We start from the raw sequence: 27,124 nt of genomic DNA, 5'->3' as shown, positions 1-27,124 counted from the left end.
ATCTAAACAGTTGAATGAAATTGTAGTTGAAGAGAAATTAACTATCTTGAGTGCCAAATGGACTTGCGTGCACGCATCTCATTCAACATTTCATTTATGTGGCATTCTCGTCCTCTAAATGTGAAGTATTATAGGCCGCCGCCTAGACTATGAAATTACTGCATGTGTTCTTTAGAAACCACAAGGCCGGACACTTACTAATAGTATACTTTAAGATGGCAGATTCTCTAGATATGACCTACACTACAGTATTATCATCTGATTTATCTGGGCCCCAGTGTACAGTTTGTAAACTGTCTGGAACTTGATCTGTGCCATATATATATTTATCATACACACAGCCGTACTGCCAAGGTGTGCCACATCCACATGACAAGTTATATATTAGTCAGGTCAGGTGGTACAGTAGAAACAGAATTGCCTTTTCTTAATGGCTATTGCTAAAAAGCAATATGATATACTAATTAACCTTTTAGAAATAGTAACATCTTCGAGCTCGCAAGTAATAATATACACACTAAATCTGTGTTGTAAGCAAGTATTGTGATTTCTTGGAAATATAAATACCCCCCCACCCCAACACACACACACACACACACACACACACACACACACACACACACACACACACACACACACACACACACACACACACACAGTCACACACTCTACTAGACTCCTAGTACCGTTGTATTTTTGAATGGGGGAATCTTCTTCCACCCCTCCCATCACCCCCCCCCCCACACACACACACACACACACACACACACACACACACACACACAAAAAAAAACTCCTCTCGTGACGTCATTGTCTCCTTCTGAACGCCCGCCTCCTCCTATGGGGATCCAGCCAATCGGCGGCCGTCACTGCCTCGCTCTGACATTATCAAAGGCAAACTGCGCCATTCTTCTTTGTCCACGAAGCAGCAGCAGGCCGAGAACATTACACCCTGCGAGGAGAGGAGACGCTTTGTCTATCCGTAACGCGTTTGCCCAGTTCAGGCCGTTATCATTCCCACTTCGGGCCATTGAAGCATCGTAGCAACACCACCAACCACCCCAGGGCTGGAAAAACTTTTGTAGCGTAAAAGTAATGAATCAGATGAAGATTAAATCTGACTCCATGGCTACTGAATCGGGTCCCGCGCAGAAAAAGACCAAAATGGACGACAAGTATCTGCCCGAGCTGCAGGCGGAGAAAGACAGCCTGGACTCCTCCTTCACGCACGCGATGAAACTCATCAATGCAGGTAAAATTGTGCTCTTATGTCGATGCTTTTGTGTATTATTGTTTGCTTACTAGCTCAACCGTTAGCATGTTGTTGGATAACAATAGCGACGGACGGGAGGCTGCTAATATAACGTGAATGTAGGTCAGGGCCTAGTTTTGGCTCCGTGTGTGTCTACTCTGCACTGCAGGCCCGGTGGCTAGGATAACTGAGCATCTGAAAAACTACCCCCCCCCCTTTTGTTTTAATGGATTATTCTATGTATTTATTTATTAAAAGTTGACAAATGTATGTGAAATCTTCAAGCATAAAAAAAACAAGCATATTTTTTTTTTGTCCGATAACCACGTGTAGTCTACGTTAAATAACCGTACAGTGAATGAATGGGTCGTTGTTTAGGCCCGTTGCACTAAAGCGCTCTGTTTGAAGGCGTTTTAAACGGAGGTTGCGATTGCGACTATTGTTTTGAAACTAATTTGGCCTACAGCAGTGGGTTTAGGCACTATCGAACCGACATTTGTATGATTTAAACGATACACAAAAAAAAGCTTAATTATTTTTTTGAGGCCTGCTATTGTAGGCCTGAAGTGCAGTAGCCAAGTGCACTTTACCGTTATCCACTTCAGTGTCTATGCAAGTTCTTAACGGATGATTAATTATATGAAGATGTTTGTTTAGTTTTGTCACTTCTATTATTCTGGCAACATGGTTCATATGTACTTGTATGCAAACCTTTGTGCAGAAATCGAGAGGATTCAGAAAGGAGACAAAAAAGACCTGTCTAATGAAACATACCTGGACCTGTTCACCACAAAGAACCTCAAACTCAAAGAGCGTGTCCTCATTCCCACCAAACAGTACCCAAGGGTAAGTGTTAATGACAAGCAAATTTAGATTTTAGTCGCCTGAAAAATATGTGTCTATTTTTTGTCCACTAAATCTACTTTTGTGACAAATTGCATCTTGGGAGGTATTGATGGCATCGCAATGGCAGATTTTACACTTGGTTGGCGGTTGCGCTCTGAAAATGGCAGGTCTACAAGCTCACATGGGTTGTGAGCTTGTAGAGCTGCTATTTTCATAGTGCAAAACCAAACATAAAATGACCTCCGCCACTAGTCCCTTCCTAACATTTATTAAATATGTTTTATTTGACTAAACATGTTGGTATATTTAATCATAGTTTTGTGACTAACACAAGCTGTGGGCATTTAGCAGATGGACACAAGTGCAAGATATAACACATTTTTGCCATCTTTGCCATCAGGGTTAAATAAAGATGATAACACAGCTTTATTTAACCCTGGAGGTAAATTAAAGTGTTCCCCATGTATTGATTTAAAAAAAATCAATGGTAACTCTTGACCTCTTGTATGTGTCGACCATTGATTTACCATGGCAGTACTAGCTACACTGATGACCACACTACACATGTTTTCATCTTGTTCACGGTCTTAATCTTCAACATTCTGTGTCTGTAGGTGAACTTTGTTGGTAAGATTCTGGGACCTCAAGGTAACACCATCAAGAGGCTCCAGGAAGACACTGGAGCCAAGATCTCCGTTCTGGGGAAAGGTTCCATGAGAGACAAGAATAAGGCAAGGGCAAAAGGCTTCAACTTTTATCAACTCGGCATGTCTCTGTATGTCATTAAGCCATTAAGATCTGGAACGTATCACCTTAGTTTTTCAGAACTTAGAAATGAGACATGTTTTTTTGTAGAATCAGGTATTAATGTGTTTAACCACTTTTATTGTATATCGGTATACAACAAAAAATATATATAAATATTTCCAAAATGGCAGATCTACATTTAAGCTCACAACAATGGTGATTGCGCATGTGAGCTTGTACATCTGCTATAATGTGATCATAAACATTATTATTGTGATCCTCAGGAGGAAGAGCTGAGGAAGGGAGGCGAGGCCAAGTATGCTCACCTGTCCATGGAGTTGCACGTGTTCATCGAGGTGATGGCGCCCATTCCAGATTGCTACCTGCGCATGGCTCGCGCCATGGAGGAGGTCAAACAGTTCCTGACCCCGGTATGTGTACAAAATATACCTCTCTCTCTCTCTCTCCCTCAACAAAACAAATGAGCACATGCAAGCAAAGAACTGTGGTTATTCAAAAATACTGTTTATAATTATATATAACTTTAACTTCATGGCAATGTCTCATGTATGCAGGAGCCTGGTGAGCAGGAACAGTACATGGACCCCCACTACCTGAACGGAGGACAGGACGGGGGCCGTGGACGAGGTGGTCACCCAGGCAGAGGGAGAGGAGGACCGCACAACGCCGGCGGGCCCAGGGGTCGAGGGATGCCACGCGGCGGCCCTCACGGAGGTCTGCCGCTCGGCGGTGCCCCCAGGGGAGGAATGGGCCGGGGTGGCGCGCCCAGAGGGGCACCTTCCGGTCGAGGTGGCATGCCTTCCGCGCCTGCCAGAGGTGGCTCGGCTGCCCGCTCCAGGCCACCCGCACCAGGGGCACCAAGGATGCTCCCTCCCGCTGCCCTTTCCCACCAGCAACACCAGCATGCTCCACCACAAGCGTCACAGCCAAAACAGGATTCCTATGAAGAATACGTAAGTTCTCCTTTTGCGTTACATGTCTGTTGCTGACCATCAGTGGTCCTTCCTTGTCTCCGCCCCACCCCCAGCATTTTGTTAAGTTTGTTTTGTTTCCCCAGCCTTCATATGAAGAATCCTATGCTGAGCCTGCCTACGAGAACTACGATAACTATTACAGTCAACAACCTGCACCTGCGTAAGTCCAAATGGGTTTGATCCCTTTTTATATTTTAGTCTCGGTCGGATGATGTGCCTAGTCCTTATTAGGTGACTAAGTGTTTGCTATTAGGCAAGTCTTAATTTTGCTTCCCTTTCTGCTCTTTCTTCAGTGATACAGAATACTATGATTACGGACACGGGGGAGCAGAGGCCCAGGAGCCAACATATGAACCATACGGTAAGATGGCAACAACATCCTTTTTTTGTTTAGAGAGAACAAATTTGCCTCTCGATCTGTAGTAGGAGATTGATAATCAATTATTTGATGTCGTTGGATTGATAATCAATTATTTGTCGTTGGATAAGATGTTGTCCACAATTCCATGGTGTATTGATGTGGTACCATAGGAGAGATAACGGCCAAACGATCAAAATAACAATTATTTTACATTCTCTAATTTGCGTAGACTACTTGTAAATTAAGCAGTGCAGATGTTTTACAAGAATTTAACTTGAGAGCGATTTGGCTTTTATGTTCTCAAGAGTTTAAAGCGATTATAAACATTTTAGCTGGGGATGACCTGGAAGCCCCTCGGGGACCACTGGTGGTCCACACACCACTGATTGAAAAGCAGTGCTTTAAACCTATGTTGGTGGTTGTGTTTCTTTCTTGTTGTTGTAGCTCAAGACGATTGGGAGGGTCAGTGGGCCAGTGGCGGTCAAGGAGGCAAAGCACCACCTGCTTCCAGGGGAGGGGCCAAGGGAGACTACAGACAACACCCATACGGAAGATACTGAATGAATGGCCCCTGGTAGAGAGAGTTGCCCCGCAAACTGTCTCCAATTTGTAACTTCACTTTTAAATTTTCAAAAGTAATTTCCCCCTCATTTGTTCCTTTTTTATGTTCCATTTTTATGTTTATTTTTTTATATAACTTGAACAAGACGTGTTTTTTGGATGTATAATTACTAGTGAGTGCCACTGAAGTTTGAGAGTGCAGCCGTTTCAATGCTCCGCTCGCTAAATGTTAATTTTCACTTGCGTAGAGTATGCCGTTTATGAGATACAGTGACGGGGAACTTTTTTTTTAGTTTTTGTTTGTTTAATGATGGATATTTCACTTAGCTGTAATGTCGTTGTGGCGATTAAGTTTCTCACTTAGGCTGCATTTTAAATGTCTTAAATAACGGGACAAAATCTTTCAATGTAACTTTACCAACTAGTTTAGAATTAGTGGCAATTGCAGCCCCCTAGGCTGTTTACGTTTAAAAACAAAAACTCCCAGCAGAGGTACTATGTCGCCTTTTGGTTTATATTTTTCAAACCTAGACATCATGTAAAACCTCATTCAAATCTAACTGCATTGCAACCGTGGCGATGTTCCGCAGTGTATTCTCACTTAACGGTCCTTGCTAAATGATCTTTAGTGATCCACTATCTGTTGTGAAGCTTGAAAGATAAATGAACGTTTCCTTCAATCTGTAAGAAAAACTGCAGCCGACTCAATATTATGTACATAACCTTAGTACAACTGTATGTGCTCTCTAAAGCCGTGCCGTCTCCAAAATGCATAATGCTTGTGTACTCTTGGCTAAATAGGATATTAAACATAGCCAAAAAAATGTTTTGCTGCAGTGCGTTGTCAATAAAGCCTAGTTTCTTTTTAATCAATCTAAATCTGGTACTTTGCTTTGTTGTTTTAGAGAAATGCCTTTAGTTTTTGAACGTTGTCCTCATTTTAGCTTCTCAATACTGAAAAAGCCATTCAACTGTATGTATATATGACATCGTCATGATGTTAAAAAAAAAAGAAAAAAAGTATGCTCTATTTTGACAATGAACATCCTCTTCGTCTCTGTATTCAAAACTTAGCTATACGTGAACTGTTATGTCACCCTCAAAATGAAGCTATCATATCTTGAGGTAATGTATTGCCAAATACTTTGACATCTGACAATGATGATGTAGTGCTTGACCGTGTATTATGTCATCAAGCTTTATTTAGCCAGACTATTCCATCTGCCCAAGAGTCAAATGTTCCTTCAGCCATTTGAACTGAATTTCAACAGTATTTCAAATCAAGCTTTCAGGGATGACTTACTTTGATGAAAAGCTGGGCTGTTTTTTTAAAAAGACAAAAATCGCAGTGGAGAGGATGCTAAAAGCCTAAAGATCGCCACAAGAAGGTAAAACTAACCCCAACACTTATTTATTAGATTTCTTTTGTTTTTCTGTGCAAAATGCCAAGTAATGCAAGTCATCAAAAACCGTAATAAAAAAAATATCACATGTACAAAATCTGCTATGAGTAGTATTCCCGAGCAAAATTAGTCATACAAAACAATCAGAAATGGTTGTGCAACTCTTGCTCAAAAAAAAAACTATGGTCCACCCATTTCACTCACAAATACTTTATGACCAATTTCCAGATTGATAATTTGTTAAAGAAAAAACTGCAGAAATGTGCAATTCCGTTAAAACTTAAGTATTGGTGTACAAAAACTCCAGCTCGAGTTGCATGATACTTTCGTAGTGTTAACACTAGGCTTGCATGAGTGTTTGTGTTTGTCACTTGCATGTCGAGAGTCTGACTGATGTTTCTTTTATAGGTGGACAGTCAGTGCATTGTCTTAGCTGCAACTGAGGCAATAGCCATTGTCTTGCAGAATTACCTATGGTAAGTTTTACTTGCATTTCTGTCTGTAAAAGCTTAAACGTTTATGTACTTGACAAAAAAGATTTGGTAATCTGCTCTATTAACCCATTAAGCATTGTCATTTATTTTTGCATTAACTATTCAAAAATGGCAGATATACAAACTTGCAGTGAGTCACTTTGTACAATGCTTTTTTTTCTTTTTCTTTTACATTTTTGAATCCTTTTTGAAAGTGAGAACTACTGGTATTTGTAGCAGTGATGCAAATAGCCTTCATCCGTAGACTACATTGAGATAGGACACAATTGCCATCCAGTGTCCTGGGATGCAATACTGTACTCTTAATGTCGTTGGAAGTAGGACTCATAAATTGTCCCTGGAACCCATCTAAAGACTACCCCTGGGTCTGGGGACCCATTACACTAAGTGCAGCTACATGCGTCTCTGCATTGTCATGTTGCTGGCTTAGTGGCTTCCATTTGACAATGAATGGTGGATCATCTTTGCGTCGGCCCGTGTGAACGCTCCATTTCTGGGTTAGTGTGGACACGAGAGCAGACGTGAGGCTAACTGGTCCATAGCTCTAATGCGTTCCATTTAGAGCTATGTTACTCTCGACTTCCGGGGCTCGCATGAATGCAGACCAGCCTCTCGTATTTAGCGTAAATAAAATACGCTTTTGCTACTCACCAAAACAAAGTAATTAGAAAGCCTACTTTCCTTAGTGGAAGTATAAACGGTACTTTTTGGCCAGAAAGGGATTTTCTTTTCCCCCACAGAGGACAAAATATTCTCTATAAAGCAATTCTCTGGACAATATCGGTAGAAGGCGCAGTGGAGTAACACGTTTTTGGAAAAGACGATAGTCTGGTCTGCATTCATGCGAGCGGTGGAAGTCAAGAGTAACATGGCTCTAAATGCAACGCATTCAGATCAGAGCTAACGTGAGGCATGGTGTGAGTCTGGTCCATATACAAACTGAATGGGCCACCATATAACCCCTTGTGCTGGTGACATGCTAAAAAATCTAAAGCCTCAGTTTTTTTTTCAAGGAATGTTACAAAGTCATTGTACTGTTCACCTCACATCCGTGTGATCTTCCCCAAATAAAACTACTTAATTTAGGGAGCAGGAAAAGACAATTTAGTTAGTCATGGTGCAGAAACCAACAGTGATTTACACTGCAGGATTTCTCTTTGGCCTTTTTTGTTTTAATAACTGACATGTTGATGGACAGGAATGTTCTATTGAGTGCTGCAATATTGGAATATGTCTCTTACCGGTCTCTCCTGTCTTCACAGGTGTCAACCCACTGGATGTTGGCCGTTGATGCCTTGCGGTTCCGTGCATTGTTTGCAATCCCTCAGTCAAAAGAGGCATTGAAGCTTTACTGGGGAATGGCCATCTCTGGAATATGTGGTAGTAATTACAGAGACAATATGTGTATATTAGCCCCAAAAGTCCAGCCCACAGGCCTGATTGAACAGCCCTCCGTTTTTCTTATGGCACCCTAATTACGATTTGTGATTCTTTGTATGGATGTAATCATTTTAAGTCAAATCCACCTGCAGCCATTGCTTGAGAGGAAAGGAAGTGCACTTTATTCTCAATCCCTTCCTGTCGCTTGGTTTGACTTGTCCAGAATGGCATGTTTTAGCCTTTTATTGTCATTTACAAAGTCCATACAGACATCTGGCCTCTGCTTTAGAGCAATTTTTTTTTATAACTCTAATATTGACATCTCTGACCATCACCATGAACCGATGGCTCCTTTTTTTTTATATGTGGGTGTATATATATTTTTCTAAGTGTTGAATGCTCAATGTACACATTTGTATTACAACTTGTTTTTTATCCGTTTTATGACATTGTAAATAAAGTTTTTAAATGTCTTCATTTAATGACTCAATTTATCCATGTCTGACTCTTCACACTGACTGAAATTGTCCTTTGGTGACTAAGATATGGTGACTTGGTTTGACCTGTTAATCTTTATAGTAGTGAAGTTGTTTTGCAGCTTCCTCTTTAAATCTTTGAGCACAACAATGAGCAGATATTGTTTGGATGAAAGTAATTGAAGAGTTATGTTAATGCATGTTTTATACATAGTCAAGAAGTTGTAGTAAAATGTGTGTACATCATTCTAATTTGTCCTAAATACATTTCGATGTTTTTGAGACAGTGACTGTCAGGATATCTGAAAATGTTCTGCTCGGCCTGATGTGGAGAGCAGATTAGCTACAGACTAAATTGTTTTTTACCATTGTGTTACGTTTGAGGGCAAAGGAGAGACTAACCACAAATGATGGTCAATGTCGCAGGGAGTTATTCGGGTATTTAGTTTTGCTACATTTGCTGTCTCATCCAGCCAGTCTGGTTTCTCCACTGAGTGATGGCGGGGAAGCCACAAACTCGTCTGGAAGAATTTCAACCAGTATCTCAACCTGCTGCTGATAGCTCGACAGTGACACCTGGTGGTTGATTATCAGGACCAACTGTACAAGACATGATTCTATTTCTAGTAAAATGAGTAGGCCCAGATTGATTGGAAGATGCACCATTTGAATCGGAACAACATGGATTTTCACTAGGCTAATGTTGCAGATGGTGGCACATGTATGAAATCTATGGCCTCGCATTATTTTCTGCCAAGCTGAGATGCTTAAGAAATTAATGCCAATGTAGCAATTAAGTTAGAAACGGCATCAGCTGTCTGGAAAAACACCATATATTCTGATGACCACGAACTAAACACCTAACAAAAACACCACAATGAATGCATGCATGCACCTATACAGGACGCCAAAGCAAAATCAATAACTAATTTTGTCAGTATTATGTTTAACCTCATTACAGTAGTTAATCCCTAACCCTCAAGACAACAATGGAGACAATTAAGCCACTGTGGTTTTTGTGTTATCTCTAACAATCATTGTATTTGCAAATGGTAAAATGAATGCCCTGTATAACAAATGAATCGATACTCGGGGTCACAACAACATTGTCTTTCAATTGTAATAGGTTAGTGTAAGTTAATAATGCCAATAAAACATTGAATTGAAATTTGAGATGGGCCTGCTGTTCAGAGACACAAGAAACCCAGTCCACTCCAGTGACTGCACGTGTCAGTGGTCACAATCACATATCATTTGTATGGGTTGCGACTACCTCTAACTAGCACACACATATATATCCCAAAAGAAAAAAGTTTAAACAAATGAATTACAACTTTTTAATTACAACTCAATAAAAAAAATCTGCGCTGTGAGTGTGAGGCAAGCTTGACATGAAAAAGTTTCATAACAAACTGGTGTAAATCAGTGGTTCCCAAACTTTTTCACGTCAAGTTTTTCACGTCAAGGCCCCCGGACCCCCATTTGAAAAGATATGCCAATTTCAACAACCCTCAGTTTGATATGCAATATAGGCTACAGAGCGGACCCCCAATTAAAGGCATTTCTATCTCTGAGAATTTGTATTGTTAAATCAATATTAATTTAACTGAGTGTACAAATGGAACCAAACACTCTCTGAGTCACAGACCCATAAGGGTCCATTTGGTTCCTAATTATCATTTAGCTGGGGACCCCCTGGAACTCTCTCAATAACCCCTAGGGGTCCCCGGACCCGACATTGGGAACCACTGGTGTAAATGTCCCTTTAAAACTCTCTCCTCCTCCTCCTCCTCCTCCCACAAGTGTCAGTGTCACTTCAGCGCCCCCTATCGTCCGACAGGCAGCAGTGAACTAGCTAGTACTTTCACACAGTCACACACACACATCAACAATGAGCAGCACCTTCGCTCATCATAATAATGACCAATCTAGTGCTATTCCAGCCAACAAGCAGAGCGCTCACCGTGTTTAACTCAGCGTCGTTCACCACGAGACTACAGCTAATATAATAACGAGCCGTTCTTATCGTTTATAGCGTCGGTAAGTGCAACATTTCCTTGTGTTTGTGACCATATATTATCCCAGTTGGATTGGCTGTTAGCCACACAGCTAACGTTAGTACTAGGCCTCAGCGTCTTTTGTATTTATTATCGAGCCATGCCTTTTTTTTTGCTGCCTCCCCTCCTCCTGTGATGATCACGTTGTGTTTCACTCGCATGCACGGCACGCACACACTACTCTAAATAATGTGCACCGTGCACGCCCCTCACGAACAAACGGAGGGTAATGATATTATATTTTATTATTTGATTTGTCGAGAGAGAGAGAGAAGCAAATCATGCAGCGTTTTGTTGAAGAAGCTAAAGAAACTAATGTCAGTCACACAGCTTCCGCAAAATGTGATGCAGCAATACGATTAGAAGAAGTGCAGAACTTGTTAAGGCAGGGCCCTTTCTTTTTCTTTTTCGAAAGAAACGACCACGTTGTAGTTTCCCCCACTCATCAGAACAATATGTCCCTGTTTTAACCTGCCACAGATTATGCATTGTTGCAATTCTGTCTTTGGTGCAAAGAGGATGCATCTTTTGTTTTTGTTGTCGTGCAACGCGCGCGTGCGTGTGTGTCCACATGATTTTGCTCTCCTCCTGGATATTGCTAAATAGCTGAATGTTAGCCAACTGACGCCCATTCTTATACACAACGTCAATGTAATGTAATTATTTCCCCACACCCACCCTAGTAGATTCACACAAATCAGAGGCGTTTATTAGTGACCCAAGTACATTTAAGGGATTGCCTTAATTGGTGCATTGCTCTCAGCTTTATTGGCAGGAGAAAACATACGTTTACACATTGCCAAAGCAAGTGTCAACTCAAAATATAATAAAAACAAGTTGAAAATTGGGAAAGTGTATATACAGTTGGAGGTGGTACAAGTTTAGCATCGAGTAAACAGCTATATCACATTGCATTGGTATATAGATGTTCACATAAACAGCATAGTACTACATGTATACAGCACATGAGAACAATATAGTCATGTATAAAAAGTAGAATATAACATTTACATTTTACGATTTTGGACGTATATTAACTTAATGTAGGTGTTTACTTTTACTGTGTCACTGCCAGCATGGACAGCTCTTGTCCAGTTACAGTAATGTCATCATGGATTGTTCAAATTGTTAAAAGTAACACTAAGACTAAGTTGCTAAAATACGTTTTAATCTTACTAGAATTACTAAAATTACTAGGTTAGGTTTAGGTTTATTCTAAGTGGGGAACAAAGAACCTTATTTGCATGGTGGGGAACATAGAACCTGGGGAACATAGGGATGACCCCTCATGCTCTGCCACAGAAACACAGACATGAAACCCAATCATTTACTACCAATGTTTACTACCTTCAGCTGCATTTTCCTGCTAGGGAAAGGAAAGGGTCCATTGCACAGACCAGTTCGAAATATATCAATAATATTGCACTGGTATTGTACACGTAGATACTAAAATATATATATATATACACGTGGGGTGACTGTGGTTCAGCCAGGTAGTACACACTAGACCATTATCCTAATAGTCAGTGGTTCTCAAACCTTTACATTTTTACCCCCATAACACTGACATTTTGACAGTTGTAAAATGTCTATTGAGAACGAGCTATTAGAGCTAATACAATGAAAATAAATGTGAATCAAGAAAAGGAAACGTGAATCAAATACAAATTTGTATAATCAGTGCATTGATCAAATCATGTTCAAACGTGTAGTCTACTGTCTACTGTCTAAACGGGGGGGGGGGGGGGGGGGGGGGGGGGGTCACGCATCATCTTACCAAAACACGGAAGACAGTTGACTGGCCTCAAATAGCCTACCCGCTGTTGTATTATTATATCACAACAATGTTATATCATTGTCATTGACCATATAATATCATTGATCCTGGTGATAGATGCACGGTTATCGGGGAAAACCATGTACCAGTGGTTGAGGAACGCTCTGGTCTACACTGCAGACATGAGAGGATGGGGCTTGCGCTTGAAAATGTCTATAATCGAATCGTAAACCTTCAGTTAAAAGAAGACAGAAATTTCCAGTGACACATTTCAGTGAAGGTGTTGAGGGTGTCTTACTGTCTCTTGTTAACCCATTCTGACCAGGCACCCATTTTGGTGTCAGCATCATGTTATGCTTTAGCTATTTAAAAATAGCAGATCTACAAGCTCATATCGCGCCACCGAGTGGCGCGATACGAGCTTGTAGGTCTGCTATTTTTGAAAAATCGAAGAGCGACTGACATTTTTTTAATCTGATCTCAGGTCAGAATGGGTTCATCAGACCAGTGTGTGTCCGGCGGAAACCTCGTATGAATCTGATCTCAGGTCAGAATGGGTTAAGCAGTATCGGTCGCCTAATCACCGCCACAACACCCTTTAAACAGAAATTTACATGCAGTGAGTTTGGAGCTCACTTGCCTCTATACGGTGGCAGGCTAACGTTTCTGCCCCCAAGTGTCCTTGGAGCCCACTTTTGAGAACCAGAACCACGGCCCTATAGTGAGTGTGACGATCGAGGTTCAAATGTGACCCGTCTTGCTTGTCTCTCCTCTCCGTTTCCTTGGTTTCTTGTCTTATCTACAGTACACTGCCCCATCTAAAAATGGTAAACAAATCGTGTGTGTGTGTGGGTGCGCACTCTCACATGTGTGTATTTATGTATATTCCTTAATCCATTTTGGGGCGGGAACTCCTTTTGGTGTTAGCATTATGCTTTGCTTTAGCTATTGAAAAATAGCAGATCTACAAGCTCATAGCACGCCACCGAGTGGCGCGCTACGAGCTTGTAGGTCTGCTATTTTTGAAGAACGACTGACACAGAAACATAGCTTTTTCGGGAAAACTGTCAGGATGTAGAAGACATTTATAGAATCCGATCTCAGGTCAGAATGGGTTTTAATGAAGTCGTATGTGCTCTGCCCTCTCAGTCGCAAACAGCCGATATCAAAAGGAGGGAGAGAACCCGAAACCAGACGGGAGACATTGAGTGGCGGACGTGTCTGCGATGGCCGGAGGTCGGAGAGGAGCGAACCGAACCACATACTGCCGCTCCCCGCTGAGCAGTGAGCCCGGCTCGGTGAGCAACGGCAACCACGCCACCAGCTCCCCCGTCACTGGGGTGCGGTCTCGCACGAGGTGAGGGCCAGGTGTCCGTAATGTATATTGATTGATTGATTGATTGAGTGACTTATTCAATACTTTATTAGACAGAAGAAATGTAAACGGCACGGAGGTACAGTAAGACATTACGTTTTTTAAATGTTTCCCCCTCCCATGTGGGGTCCTTGTTCATGTCAGCATATACATTTGTTAATACATAGGAATAGGCACCCCTCATTTTCCTCCCGTCCGCCCACTATGCCCACCCACTCTTCCCCAATGCAGAGACAATACTGGAGAAGGGAAAAATTACAAAAATACAAAAAAAATATGTAAATAAATTAAAAGGGAGGGGAAAGAGAAGAAAGGTGGAAAGGGGGGGGGGAACCGCCTGTGTGTGCGCGCAGCCACCGGTTTACACGACGCATGTACAATGCATAGGCCTAATGCGTTCACCATTATATAGTTCAAATATCGCTCATCTCTGGGACTACCGTCAGGCTTTTTACATGGTCAACAAATTGTAGTCTTATGTGTTCAATCAACATAGAACGCAACAATTACGAGCAACTAAATGTACGGCAGCAGTAAATAACGCACCTCCTCCAGTCCTCCTATTGGAATGCTGTGTCATCGTACTGTGTGGACGTGTGGCTGGAAAGAGGCTTTGCCACTTGGGGAGGGACGGTAGATCTTTGCACTGCATTCACTCGCCTGTGTCATTGCCTCGGCTGTGTGCGGTGCACTATTTGAATTCAGATTATTACGTTCTATTGCTTTACGTTGTGTAGTGTAGTACAGCCTGGAGCATATTATGCTCAAGACTGAAGCAATACAACAGAATAATTTTGAATGAACATACATGTTTGTGCTAAATGTATGTGTTCCTTCGTCTTTACATGTCTTGAGATTTCTGCTTTACTTGCATTTGAAAGGCTAGTTTTTCAAGTGGAAGGTAGAAAATATAACTAGGTTGCCACGGTGTACTTTCTGGTTCAATATTAATCATATGTTGAGAAAGGTTGAGCCTGCACACCAAGCATGTCAAAGGCACCTTTAGTTTTCTAAAAAGTTGTCAACGTTTCGACCGAGTCTTAAATATATCAACCGTAACCGTGTTATATGTATTTTGATGGTTTATTTCGCTCAAAATTACAAAGTGTGGTACAGAAATAGACTGGGCAATAATATACATCCCTATGGATATTAATCTATACAATTATACTTAACCACTTTCAACCAGGCGTACCTATTTCGGGCACGTCATTATAGGCGCAATAATGGCTATTTTTGAGGGGCACTAGCCCCGCCTATGCCCAGTTTTCCGGGTTTGTGTAAACACAAACATTGAAGATAAAAGTGAAGACTGAAAAGTGAGGACTCAAGTTGTGATTTGGCCAGAATGAGATGATGTATGATGATAATAGCGCCCCTCACTTCACACAGGTGTGACTTTTGAAATGGTCCTTAAGTGTTTTAAACACTCATAATGACCCTTTTGCCACACTTCCAACTGTTTCACTGTTATCACTGCCCGGTCCATGATATCTTTATGGTAGCTCACGCCATAGTGCTGCACAAATTAATGACTCGAAAAAAGACGGAGATCTACATTCAGACACCTATGCAATCTAATCTCTAAATTTGAGCAAGAATCGTGCAGCACTAGTTAGCCGTCCAATAAATTTTAGTTACTGAGAAAACAGTCAGGTAAAAAAGCCTTTATTTAAGCGGCATGGCGAAGAGCATTAAAACAAACGACCTACGCGTTTCGTCTGTAACAGCCAGGGCCCATGTCTTATGTTTTTGCTACAAGAGAGAGACTTTAAGAGAGGTTTAAGTCAAGCACTTTGATGTTGTCTGTTTAAAGCCACAGTAGTTGGCTCCAGGTGCCACATTTTTAAAGTAGTAATGTTCAACAACTACAGACAATACATATTTTCACGGAGGGGGAAGAAAAAACAGCAACGCGTGTGAGAATCGTGATCTCAATTCTTGCGGAGGGAGATCGAGATTCACATTTGAGCCGAAGAAATGGCGCAGCACTAGGTAGGCCCCCCTCACACGCTTGTTGTCGCTTCACTTTGCAGGAACGGCTCTGGAACGGGCATCTCCAGCCCCCCGCTGGCCACCCAGACCGTGGTGCCTCTCAAGCACTGCAAGATCCCCGAGCTGTCCGTGGACCGCAACGTGCTCTTCGAGCTGCACCTGTTCTTCTGCCACCTCATAGCGCTGTTCGTGCACTACGTCAACATCTACAAGACAGTGTGGTGGTATCCGCCCTCGCACCCCCCCTCGCACACATCTCTGGTAAGCACCGAGGCGCCGCCATGGCTCCGTGGCATGAACTCATCGGCCGAGGCCCTTATCTCTTCTTATCACACTTGTTCATGTCGACCCTTGTGAAGTTACTGTATGTAGCGTTTTCTTATTTTTTTGTCTGGTAGGTTTTTCTGTCAATGATTGCTTGATTGCTGTTGTGATTGATCACATTGTGTCGGTTTAAATGTCTTTTGGGAGGTCTCTGTGCACGTTTCTTCTTTGTCTTGTTTTTTAGTTGACGGAACAATTGGAAGAAGATGCGGTCATTTGCACTATTGCTCGATTGTATTGTATCTATTGACTGAAGGGTTTCGTGTTATCTTCCAGAACTTTCACCTCATCGACTATAATATGCTGATATTTACCGTCATCATATTGGCACGGAGGTTGATTGCAGCAGTTGTTAAAGAGGTAGGAACACCTTTAATTAATTTAATTTCCATTATCGTCAGCGTTTCTCCTATGTTCATTTGGTCCCCATTGTGTGCAAATGATAATGCAGTTGCCTGTGCAATTTTTCCATCATGACATCATTTCCACCATTTGTCATCATGATACATCTGGACCTAATAAGAGCCAGTTTGATTCGGCTGCAGGTAATGGAGCTGACTCTATAAATAGGCCTTGGAACAAGCAGTTTCATAGCCCAAAATACCCTCCCACCCCACCACCGCTACCAAAACTATCTGAAGGAAATGGCCTAGGTGCTCTGCTTTTTAAACATTTCACCCATGTGCTTTAGCTATCTGTCTTTGTTTCTCTGTTCATGAGTGGTGCAACCAACCACTCCTATAGATGGCATTAGCTATGTGTGTGGCTGTGTCCGTCCCTGGCTGTGTCCGAGACGGCTACGTTTGTGGCTGTGTCCGTCCCTGGCTGTGTCTGATCACGAAAATAGTGTAGCGTTTGTTCACCACCAAGTGTCACTGTTGCACAGACACACACACACAGGCCAGGGATGTGGGCTTGTACAGTACAGCACCACTCACTTAAGACAGGTCTGATTTAAATTTTTCTTCCTCCCCTCCAGGCGTCTCAGAGTGGGAAGCTGTCGTTCCCTCACTCCATCTTTTTAGTAATGGCACGCTTTGCCGTGCTGACGCTGACCGGTTGGAGTCTGTGTCGCTCTCTCATCTACCTGTTCAGGACATACTCTGTGCTGAGCCTCCTCTTCCTCTGTTACCCGTAAGTATAACGAGCACGGCACCATGCCGCCAGTGTTGTTTTCGTCGACTAAAACGAAGACGAAAAATGTTCGTCGACTACCTTTTTTAACCCTTGGCCTACAATTCACGGAAAAAACGGAATTAATCGAAAAATCTAAACCTCCCGTTAACGGAAAAAACGGAATGACAATCAATATCAGTTATCGCGGGGTCAAAAGAGCAAAAATTAATATTTTTTCGCTAATATCACTAATGTTGGATGTAATTTACCAAAAAACGGCCGAAATCCGCATGATCGTGCGCTATCGTGCACGCGCGCCGTCTCTATGTGCGTCGATGTAAAAAATGTGATATTTTGCGATCTTTTGGGGTTGATTTGAGGTTAATTTGACTTAGTTATGAAAAATATAGCATTAGCTTAGCAATCCGGACCAGCCAAACTATTGACTAGGGTCAAACTACTACAGGATGTTGTTGATCGTTCAACCGGAAGTGACTTAGGAAGATCCGTCTATTTTAGCCAAAATCAGCATAATGATGCTTTCCCGCCATCTGGTGGCGAATCGAGAGAATACATTTGCTATGAATGAACAAAAAAAAACATCTCTTCAATCCACCAGATCTTTCTTGTATGTTAAAACGATGAATTAAAAATATGCCAATTTGTTACCCAAACAAAAAAATTGGTCCTGGCATTCCAGTTAACTGGCGGAAACTAAATGAAGACAAGCTATGATGACTAAAAGTAAGACTAAATATACTGACAATTTCGTCAACAAATAAAAACTAGACTAAAATGTTAGGAAGGGACTAGTGGACAAGAAATCCAGTATACGTCATTTTACACTTGGTTGCATGCTGAAAATAGCTGATCTACAAGCTCACAACGCGTCGTTGTGAGCTTGTAGATCGGCTATTTTCAGCAAGTGTAAAATCAGTCATTACAACGGCATCAACGCGCAACAAAATACATTTTAGTCGACTAAATCAACTGTAGATATAGTCGACTAAAATCTAACTAGACTAACACTAACACATTCCAAGTGACTAAAATGTGACTAAAACTAAATTAAGTTTAATTTCAAAGACTATGACTAAACTAAAATAGAAGTTTTCTGCCAAAAACAACACTGCATGCCACTCATGCAGCGTCGCCGTTCACATGGGCTCAGGCGAGTGCTGGACGTCAAACTGCAATGGGCACGGGAGACCGCCGGACAGAATATCGGCAGACTCTGCCGCTGTCGTCACCGATTCTGTTCCGGCAAGACGGCATTTCCGTTCAAAGTTACATCTTTTATTATATTATATCTTTTTAGCGTAGTACCGGACGAAACCTAGAACGGGATGTTGCGTCGCTCCATGTCGCGAGACAAATCTCAGCATTTTTCCTGTCCTGCCGTTCCCGTCAGATCTTTATATTTTGTATTTCTTCTATGGTGCCGTGCTGTCCAGCAGGTTGTGTCGTCTGCCTATGCTTGCCGGAGCCCATGTGAATGCAGCATAACGGCTCTGATGCTTGTAGGGTTTCTCAATTAATCACATTTTAGTTTTACTTACAATTTGGGCTCACAATGATTATGGAAACGAGCGAATCGAGATAAGTTATATAAAACATTGTGCCACATTCACTTTAACAACAATACTCAGGTTTTATCTTGTGTTTATAAATCAGTGTGTGCTTGTGTAGTCAATCAAGTCTTGCTTCTACAATGTTTCAAATACTACAGTGAGTCTGAAAGTACGCCTCTTCGAAATTACAAACGGAAGCCGTCGTCTGTTTTTCTTTTCTGTTCATGTAAATGTTCTAAAATATATTTCTTTTTTTTTTAAATATATGTTTATTGGTAATAGGTTTCAACAATTTAGTACAGTTTGAACATACCATTTTTTTCCCCTCCCTCACCCCATCCCTCCCCCCAGTTATCGTCATCATCAAAACAATATAAAAAATAACATTAATAATTTGGTACAGACGTACAAAAACAAACATACAGACATATGATATAAACAGTAGGATACAAAAATAATAATTTAAGCACAGATAACAAAAACAATATAAATAACAAAAAATAAATAAAATAAAACAAAATAACTACAATTATGAGTTGAGTTCAAGACATGTCACAAGTTATGTTGGAAAAGATTGTGTTCGGAACGTTGTCATATATCACCCTCTATACACAGTTCTATCATTATGAGAATGCAAAAAACACACATAGTATTGCTAAAATATATTTCTGAACTGGCTTAAAGATTGTTTGAGAATGGCATAAGTATTCTAAACGCAGCAGTGCACCTTCGCCCCTCCATGAAAGCCCAAACTCACTCCGTCAGGCTGTGGCATGTTTAGTTCAGCTCCAGCCAAGATGACGCAAAGCGAGCCTTTTGGTCAACATGAAAGGTCAAACCGATTCAGCTGTTTGGAAACACTGCTTCCAGAGAGTCCAACAAATAAACAACCCTGTGGAAGGTTCATTACAGTCCTGTGTGCGCCAGCAGGAAATACAACACATTTTAACCACCTGGAAGAAAAGATCCAAGAAACTTTTAAAAAGACGGTTAAAGAGCAAAAATCAATTGTAATTATGATTGGTGCCATAATCAAGCAGCCCTAGGTGCTTGTCATACTGATTTCCATTCATCCATGATCCATAAATCCAATTGTACATACATTCACCCATGGTGAACGTTTTATTTATTATGCACTCACAATTTTTGTCATACTATGCACTTTATGCGCCTCTCCTAAACAAGCAAGTTTTTTAACCCACCTTACTTGTAATGTGTTGTGACAATAAAGATTGATTCTGATTCTCTGATTTCTATATTAGGTGGAACTCATGTTTTTCCCCAAAGAGCAACACTGCTAAGTTACGAGAACAATGGCTACAAATTGGCCATTTTCATACCATGGTCATTTTGCTCTTACTTCGCACTCGAGGACGGGGTTCCTACCCCGAGTGTGATGTAAATCAAAAATGGCTGCCACGTGACTATGGTAGATCGCTGGTAATCAGAAACCGTCGCTGTCTCTTCCGAAGTTCAGCTTGCTCATTTGAACCTGGATGTACGGTACACCGTCTCTTCAAAATGACACACAGTCCAGTCCAGAAACCCCAATGTCTCTCGTGCCATGTCGCCCCCCCCCCCGCAGATTTGGAATGTACATTCCCTTTTTTCGCCTGAGCTGCGACTTCCGGCGCGCGGGCCCGCTCTCGCCCATCGCCAGCATCGGCTCCAAGGAGATGGGAGGCGTGGGCCGCGGCCGCGACTACCTGACGGTGCTCAAGGAGACGTGGAAGCAGCACACCAGCCAGCTGTACGGCGTCCAGGCCATGCCCACGCACGCCTGCTGCCTCTCGCCGGACCTCATCCGCAAGGAGGTGGAGTACCTGAAGATGGACTTCAACTGGAGGATGAAGGAGGTGCTGGTCAGCTCCATGCTCAGTGCTTACTACGTAGCCTTTGTACCCGTCTGGTTTGTCAAGGTGAGAAGCTTTTTCCTTTTTTCTTTTCCACAATTCAGTTGTTTAGGATCATACATGGGCAACTCACGGCCCCCACCATCACTTAACCCATTCTGACCTGAGATCAGATTCATACGAGGTTTCCGCCGGACACACACTGGTCTGATGAACCCATTCTGACCTGAGATCAGATTCTAAAAATGTCAGTCGTTCTTCGATTTTTTTCAAAAATAGCAGACCTACAAGCTCGTAGCGCGCCACTCGGTGGCGCGATATGAGCTTGTAGATCTGCTATTTTTCAATAGCTAAAGCATAACATGATGCCGACACCAAAATGGGTGCCCGGTCAGAATGGGTTAAAGGACCACTTCACCACTTTTCAACCTATCTTCATATAATAGGTCCTCACTAATAATCATGAAGAAATGGCGCAATCCTTTTCTACTCGGTCCGTGTCTCATAGGAGGGCTGTGGGCAGTTCAGAAACCGTCTTCCAGTGACATCATCGATGGGGAATACAAGCTAATAGAAACTGCAGGCTTTCTAGAACTGAAAAGTTGCAATGCGAAAATGGAAGCCATCGTTCTCACGATAATGAAAATCTAAAAAAAAATTGTAAAAAAAATCTTGTTTAAAAAAAATCTGCCTAATGATGATGTCACTGGAAGACTGTTTCTAAACTGCCCACAGCCCTCCTATGAGACACAGACTGAGTAGGAAAAAATCGTGCCATTTTTTTTCATGATTATTAGTGAGGACCTATTATATGAAGATAGGTTGAAAAGTGGTGAAGTGGTCCTTTAATGCCTAGTATTCAAATGTTAGTCTTTTCATTTGGGTAAGAAATACTCCATTGGTACTGAGCCAAAACTGTAAACGATAAAAAGGAAAGCAAGGGGCTCGCAACTCACTTTAAGATCCTCCAAACTACTTAATTACTTGATACAAAAGTATCAAGTATCATACTTCGAAACGTCGTATTTTCTGCCTGCCTTAAATAAAGTTTTGAGCATCTTAAAGTGAGTTGCGAGCCCCTGCTTTCCTTTTTTTGTCTTTTTATTCTTTTGTCCAATGTATTTTTATTTGAGTTCATAAAGTTAAGAAAAGTATAACTAAATGCATTTGAAATTTAATAAAACATTTACTTTTCAGTATTCAAATCCCAAAATAGCAGATCTACATCGCAGTGCGGTGACACACGTTTTGAGCTTGTAGATCTGTATTGTATATGTATCTGTAGTTTGTTAGGTTTTTTCACTTTGATAAATCACTATAAAGTAGGCCAATACATTTAATTATAACGCACTACATCTACACCATTTAAATTATATATTTTTCCATAGTTAGGATAATATGAGAATTGGGGCAGTCCCGCAGACTGTCTTCAATTACAAAACTTTTTATTCAACGTTTCGGTCGCTCGGACCTACAGTACATGAGACATGCAGCAATAAAAGCATTGTGAGTGAAGACGTTGTGCGAGACCGACGCACCTGTCCTTATTCTTGTGCATATGTAGTTCTTTGCTCCGACGCACCTGTCCTTATTCTTGTGCAAATGTAGTTCTTTGCTCCGACGCACCTGTCCTTATTCTTGTGCAAATGTAGTTCTTTGCTCCGACGCACCTGTCCTTATTCTTGTGCATATGTAGTTCTTTGCTCCGACGCACCTGTCCTTATTCTTGTGCATATGTAGTTCTTTGCTCCGACGCACCTGTCCTTATTCTTGTGCATATGTAGTTCTTTGCTCCGACGCACCTGTCCTTATTCTTGTGCATATGTAGTTCTTTGCTCCGACGCACCTGTCCTTATTCTTGTGCATATGTAGTTCTTTGCTCCGACGCACCTGTCCTTATTCTTGTGCATATGTAGTTCTTTGCTCCGACGCACATGTCCTTATTCTTGTGCATATGTAGTTCTTTGCTCCGACGCACCTGTCCTTATTCTTGTGCATACGTATGTAGTTCTTTGCTCCGACGCACATGTCCTTATTCTTGTGCATATGTACTCAACCGACCGAATTAGGGCTGCAACGATTCATCGTAATCGAATCGATTATTCAATTAGTTGTCAACTAATTTAGTAATCGATGAATCGAATCTGCAACTAATCACTAGAGATTTTTTCTATTTATCATAGGTGATTTCCCACTTAACCATAGTTTTACAGTGTTAAGTGTAACCAAACTAAAGAGGAGTGATCCGTCTCTCTTCCCTTACAATCTGATGATAGTTGCACAGTAGCGACTGCAAAGCAAAATATGTCACATAACATAACGATTATAGTATCAAGAACAAAACATATGGCTTGAATATTTATTTATAAATTACCTATTTGAGTTCAGAAGAGTACTGTTCCTTCTAGACTGACACATGTGTAGCTATTCTTTAATCAAATGTATGCAGTCAGAATAAGTCTAAAGACGCCATGAGATGCTTTAATTCATTTTAATTGTGTTTGTCTTTTATTTGAATAGCAGCCTAATCAGCAGCTAATCAAATTAATTTTTGAATGAATTATATTTTTTGTTAGAACATGTCTAAAATAACCTAAAATATATTGTTAAGGTGATAACTAAATAAGTGTCATAATCCGTTTAATCGATTAAATAATCGGCAGATGAATCGAGTATGAAAATAATCGTTAGTTGCAGTCCTAGACCGAATGCCTTATTACACCAGGCTTATAAAACGGATATTCTTTGGACCACGGTATCTTTCATCAGCCTTTATTATCGTTTTGCTGCTTCTGAACCCTCACTATCGGTTTGTCCCCCCCCCCCTCCTGCAGAGCACACAGTACGTGGACAAACGCTGGTCCTGTGAGCTCTTCATCCTGGTGTCTGTCAGTACCTCCATCATCCTGATGAGACACCTGCTCCCGCCGCGCTACTGTGACCTGCTGCACAAGGCTGCGGCTCACCTGGGCTGCTGGCAGAAAGTGGACCCATCGCTCTGCTCCAATGTCCTGCAGCACATGTACGTTGTACGGGGGGGGGGGGGGGGGTCCGCTAGGGGGTCCTCGGAGTCAATACAGGGGGTCCGGGACCGCTAGGGGGGGGGGTCCTCAGAGTTACACAGGGAGGCCGCCAAATAATTGTGTGATAGGATTTTCACACAGTGAGGGGGAGTCTCTTGATTTACAAGCTCTCTCTCTCTCTCTCTCTCTCTCTCTCTCTCTCTCTCTGCCTCAGGGGAAATTACTTGCTTTGCAGAAACAGCTGACTGGACTAAGAACTGTAATTGCTTAAACACTTAAGCCCCGTTTGATACCGTGTCGTACAACTGCGTAGCACAGGGAAAATGGCTGATTGACGAGCGAACATTTTAAACTTAAATCTTTGCTTCTGGCGGTCCCTGGAACAATATATTGGGGGGGTCGGTGGCCAAATACATATAATTGTGGGGGTCCTTGACATGGAAAGCTTTCAGCAACACTGATTATAGCAACGTATGTTTTTCAGAAAACGTTTTAGAAGACATTTCTTAGAATCGGCCTAAAGTCACTGTGTTTAACATCTTTTATTTGGGTCCAAAGTGACTACAAATGGCATTCTCTTTCTCTCTCTCTCCCCACGCAGCTGGACAGAAGAATACATGTGGCCCCAGGGTGTCCTGGTCAAACATAATAAGAATGTCTACAAAGCTATGGGCCACTACAACGTGGCCGTGCCCTCAGACGTGTCCCACTATCGCTTCTATGTGAGTATGGCCAGCTGAGCGCACGCCCAGTGTCCATTTGGGCTGGCCACAATAAATCACTCCAAAGGCCCACTGTGAACGTGGCGTTCAATTGTAATCCCATTGCAGGGAAGCAAGCCTCGCTATTGAAAAATAGCAGATCTACAAGCTCGTAGCGCGCCACTCGGTGGCGCGCTACGAGCTTGTGGGTCTGCTATTTTTGAAGAATCGTGAAAATGTGCCTCAAATCTTTGAATATATATTCTTTCTTTTTCAGTTTTTTAACTCGAATCTTTGCTTCTGGGGAGGTTCCTGGAACAACATATTTTCAGATGGGGGTCGGCGGCATATTACATATAATTTTTGGAGTCCTTGACAGGAAATATTGAGAACCACTGATATAGAAACATTTTAAAAATACATTTTTTTTATTTCGACGGCCTAAATGGGTTAATAACCAGTGTCTGCATTGCATGTTTATTTTACTTGGTTCTCTTAAAGACGTGTGATCGTTTTGAGGTGTTACAAAAACACGGAATTTTAAAACGGCAGATATCGTTTTTATAGCACTTCATCACCAGCAGATGAAGACTATGTACTGGTCACGGCTCACGTTACCGAGACGAGAGACCGAGATTGTGTTTCAAACAAAGATAAAGATAAGAATCTTTTCATTGCTCCCCGTGGTGAAATGCAGTCGTCGTAGCTGCAGCAACAGCGTTTAAGTGTTAGAGGGATAAAACAAATGGACTTCCACACTACACGTCTGCACTTGGTCTGAACGATGTGTGTTTCATTAATAAATATAAGTATACATTTGAATGAATAGACATTGCCAATGAATATATGAATAGTTAATATCACACTGGATAATATGCACAGTGACAGCCAGCCTTCAACAGTGAATATCAACAGCGAAGAATAAACTGTGTATATATAGTCTGTCAACAATGAAGCGGTTAATGGTAGTTGTCAACAGGCATCTGTCATGGTTCTGTAGTCACTTTACACAAAAAATATTCTTTTCCTGAAAATAGCCAATCTATAGTTTTGCACAACGTGTTGCATGATTTTTTTGCAATAGCATAGTGCCACTAGAATTCAAGTTGGTTAAAGGACCACTTCACGACTTTTCAACCTATCTTCATATATATTATATATTATAATATTTTGTGTCTTATAGGAGGGCTGTGGGCATTTCAGAAACAGTCTTCCAATGACATCATCGATGGGGAATACAAGCTAATAGAAACTGCAGGCTTTCTAGTCCTGAAAAGTTGCAATGCGAAGATGGAAGCCATCGTTCTCACGATAATGAAAATCTAAACATTTTTGTAAAAAAAATCTTGTTTAAAAATAAATCTGCCTAATGATGATGTCACTGGAAGACTGTTTCTAAACTGCCCACAGCCCTCCTATGAGACACAGACTGAGTAGAAAAACATGGTGCCATTTTATCATGATTATTAGTGAGGACCTATTATATGAAGATGGGTTGAAAAGTGGTGAAGTGGTCCTTTAAAGGTGGAGGAAGTTATAATTGTTGACTGAGGACATTTTTGACTGTGATTCTCTCTTTCTCTCTTTCTCATTTCCCAACCTTCAGTTCTTCTTCAACAAGCCTTTACGAATACTGAACATCCTCATCATTCTGGAGGGGGCCATGATTTTCTACCAGCTCTACTCGTTGATATGCTCCGAAAAGTGGCATCAGACGATATCGCTGGCGTTGATCCTCTTCAGCAACTACTACGCTTTCTTCAAGCTCTTAAGAGACAGAATAGTCCTAGGGAAGGCTTATTCGTATACAAACAGCTCAACTGACCAGAAGGTCAGTTAAAGTCCTAAGTTATTGTCGGCCAAATTCACCATGGAACAAGAAAACGTGCATGAGAGCTTTGTATTTTTTCTACAACTGCATTTTTGTCTCACCGTTGTTTTTTGGTTCTGATCTGCCATAATAAAGAAACATATTTTTGTATTACTTTAAATGTTTGCTTCTCTTGTACAGTATATATTACATACCGTACGTAGCTCTTTTAAACATCCAGGACAGTCTGTCCTGACCACAAATAGGCCTTTTCTTTGACCCAGTGGCAGTGAGTAGACCAGCAGGAGAGCGAGAAGGAGAGGCAGCGGGCCTCCTCGGGCTGCATTCAAACCCAGGCTGCTTGCAGGAAGGACTGAGCCTTGGTGTCGCCGCCGGGTGGATACTGTGCATGTCCAAAACGGAAAAAGAGCCCGTGTTCAGAATGCACCCGACCCAATGTAGATAAGCCCACAGGCAGACTTAAAAAGCCTGTCTTGTCTGGTGATCTAAAATAGATGATCTACAAGCTTACAACACGTTGCATCGTGGCGGCAAAAGTAGGTCATTACATTTACGAAAATCTGGAGTTTCTGCCCCGACATCAACAATATGAATATGATATGCGGTCTACCAGGTGAGCTATCAAGGTACGTTCCTGTCTCATCAATTTGTTGTTGCCAAACTGCATATATTATCACTAATGTCTTATTGTTGAGTCTCTCATGTACATTGTTGTGTCATGACATTGGTGATCTATACTATCCTCATCAGATGGTAAGACTGCTTTCATGCGATCACTGATGTGGTCAATATCATAAATGACTTTAAGAAACGTCAAAACACACAGAGGGAACTAATAATCTGGCTCTAAATGCGTCAACTGAAAATAAATAAACTGATCAATGATGTCTATAACATATCCAAGCAATAGATCGTTGACATCTTTTTTTTTTTTTTATATGTGTTGACAAATGTTGGGAACATCAATATTTTATTTGAGGTTTGAC

At 41.6% G+C, this 27,124-nt stretch overlaps 2 protein-coding genes across 3 annotated transcripts; both read left to right on the top strand.

The window, feature by feature from the left end:
• The first annotated feature begins 906 nt into the window (after positions 1 to 906).
• On the top strand, positions 907 to 8,511 carry LOC310878228 (KH domain-containing, RNA-binding, signal transduction-associated protein 1-like). 2 transcript variants are annotated; one of them, XR_014570877.1, is made up of 10 exons: positions 907 to 1,252; positions 1,974 to 2,098; positions 2,713 to 2,829; positions 3,130 to 3,276; positions 3,421 to 3,819; positions 3,924 to 4,000; positions 4,134 to 4,201; positions 4,646 to 4,836; positions 6,574 to 6,641; positions 7,922 to 8,511. XR_014570877.1 is itself a non-coding variant. In XM_083792422.1 (8 exons), exons 1-8 carry the CDS (start codon positions 1,096 to 1,098, stop codon positions 4,759 to 4,761), a joined length of 1,206 nt encoding a protein of 401 aa, XP_083648548.1. In that variant the 5' UTR covers positions 907 to 1,095; the 3' UTR covers positions 4,762 to 5,641. The 2 variants fall into 2 exon arrangements, 1 of the variants encoding a protein (XP_083648548.1); XM_083792422.1 differs by lacking the exons at positions 6,574 to 6,641; positions 7,922 to 8,511 and having other exon boundaries at positions 4,646 to 5,641.
• Positions 8,512 to 10,382: 1,871 nt separating this feature from the next.
• Positions 10,383 to 26,288, top strand: tmem39b (transmembrane protein 39B). Its single transcript, XM_083792888.1, has 9 exons — positions 10,383 to 10,555; positions 13,499 to 13,706; positions 15,761 to 15,980; positions 16,320 to 16,403; positions 17,023 to 17,177; positions 20,316 to 20,649; positions 23,418 to 23,605; positions 24,208 to 24,328; positions 25,914 to 26,288. Exons 2-9 carry the CDS (start codon positions 13,576 to 13,578, stop codon positions 26,145 to 26,147), a joined length of 1,467 nt encoding a protein of 488 aa, XP_083649014.1. The 5' UTR covers positions 10,383 to 10,555; positions 13,499 to 13,575; the 3' UTR covers positions 26,148 to 26,288.
• The last annotated feature ends 836 nt before the right edge of the window (positions 26,289 to 27,124 follow it).

This window comes from Protomyctophum parallelum (assembly GCF_964188405.1).
Source record: "Protomyctophum parallelum genome assembly, chromosome: 20".
Lineage (NCBI taxonomy): Eukaryota > Metazoa > Chordata > Actinopteri > Myctophiformes > Myctophidae > Protomyctophum > Protomyctophum parallelum.
This window is presented reverse-complemented; position numbering and strand designations above follow the sequence as displayed.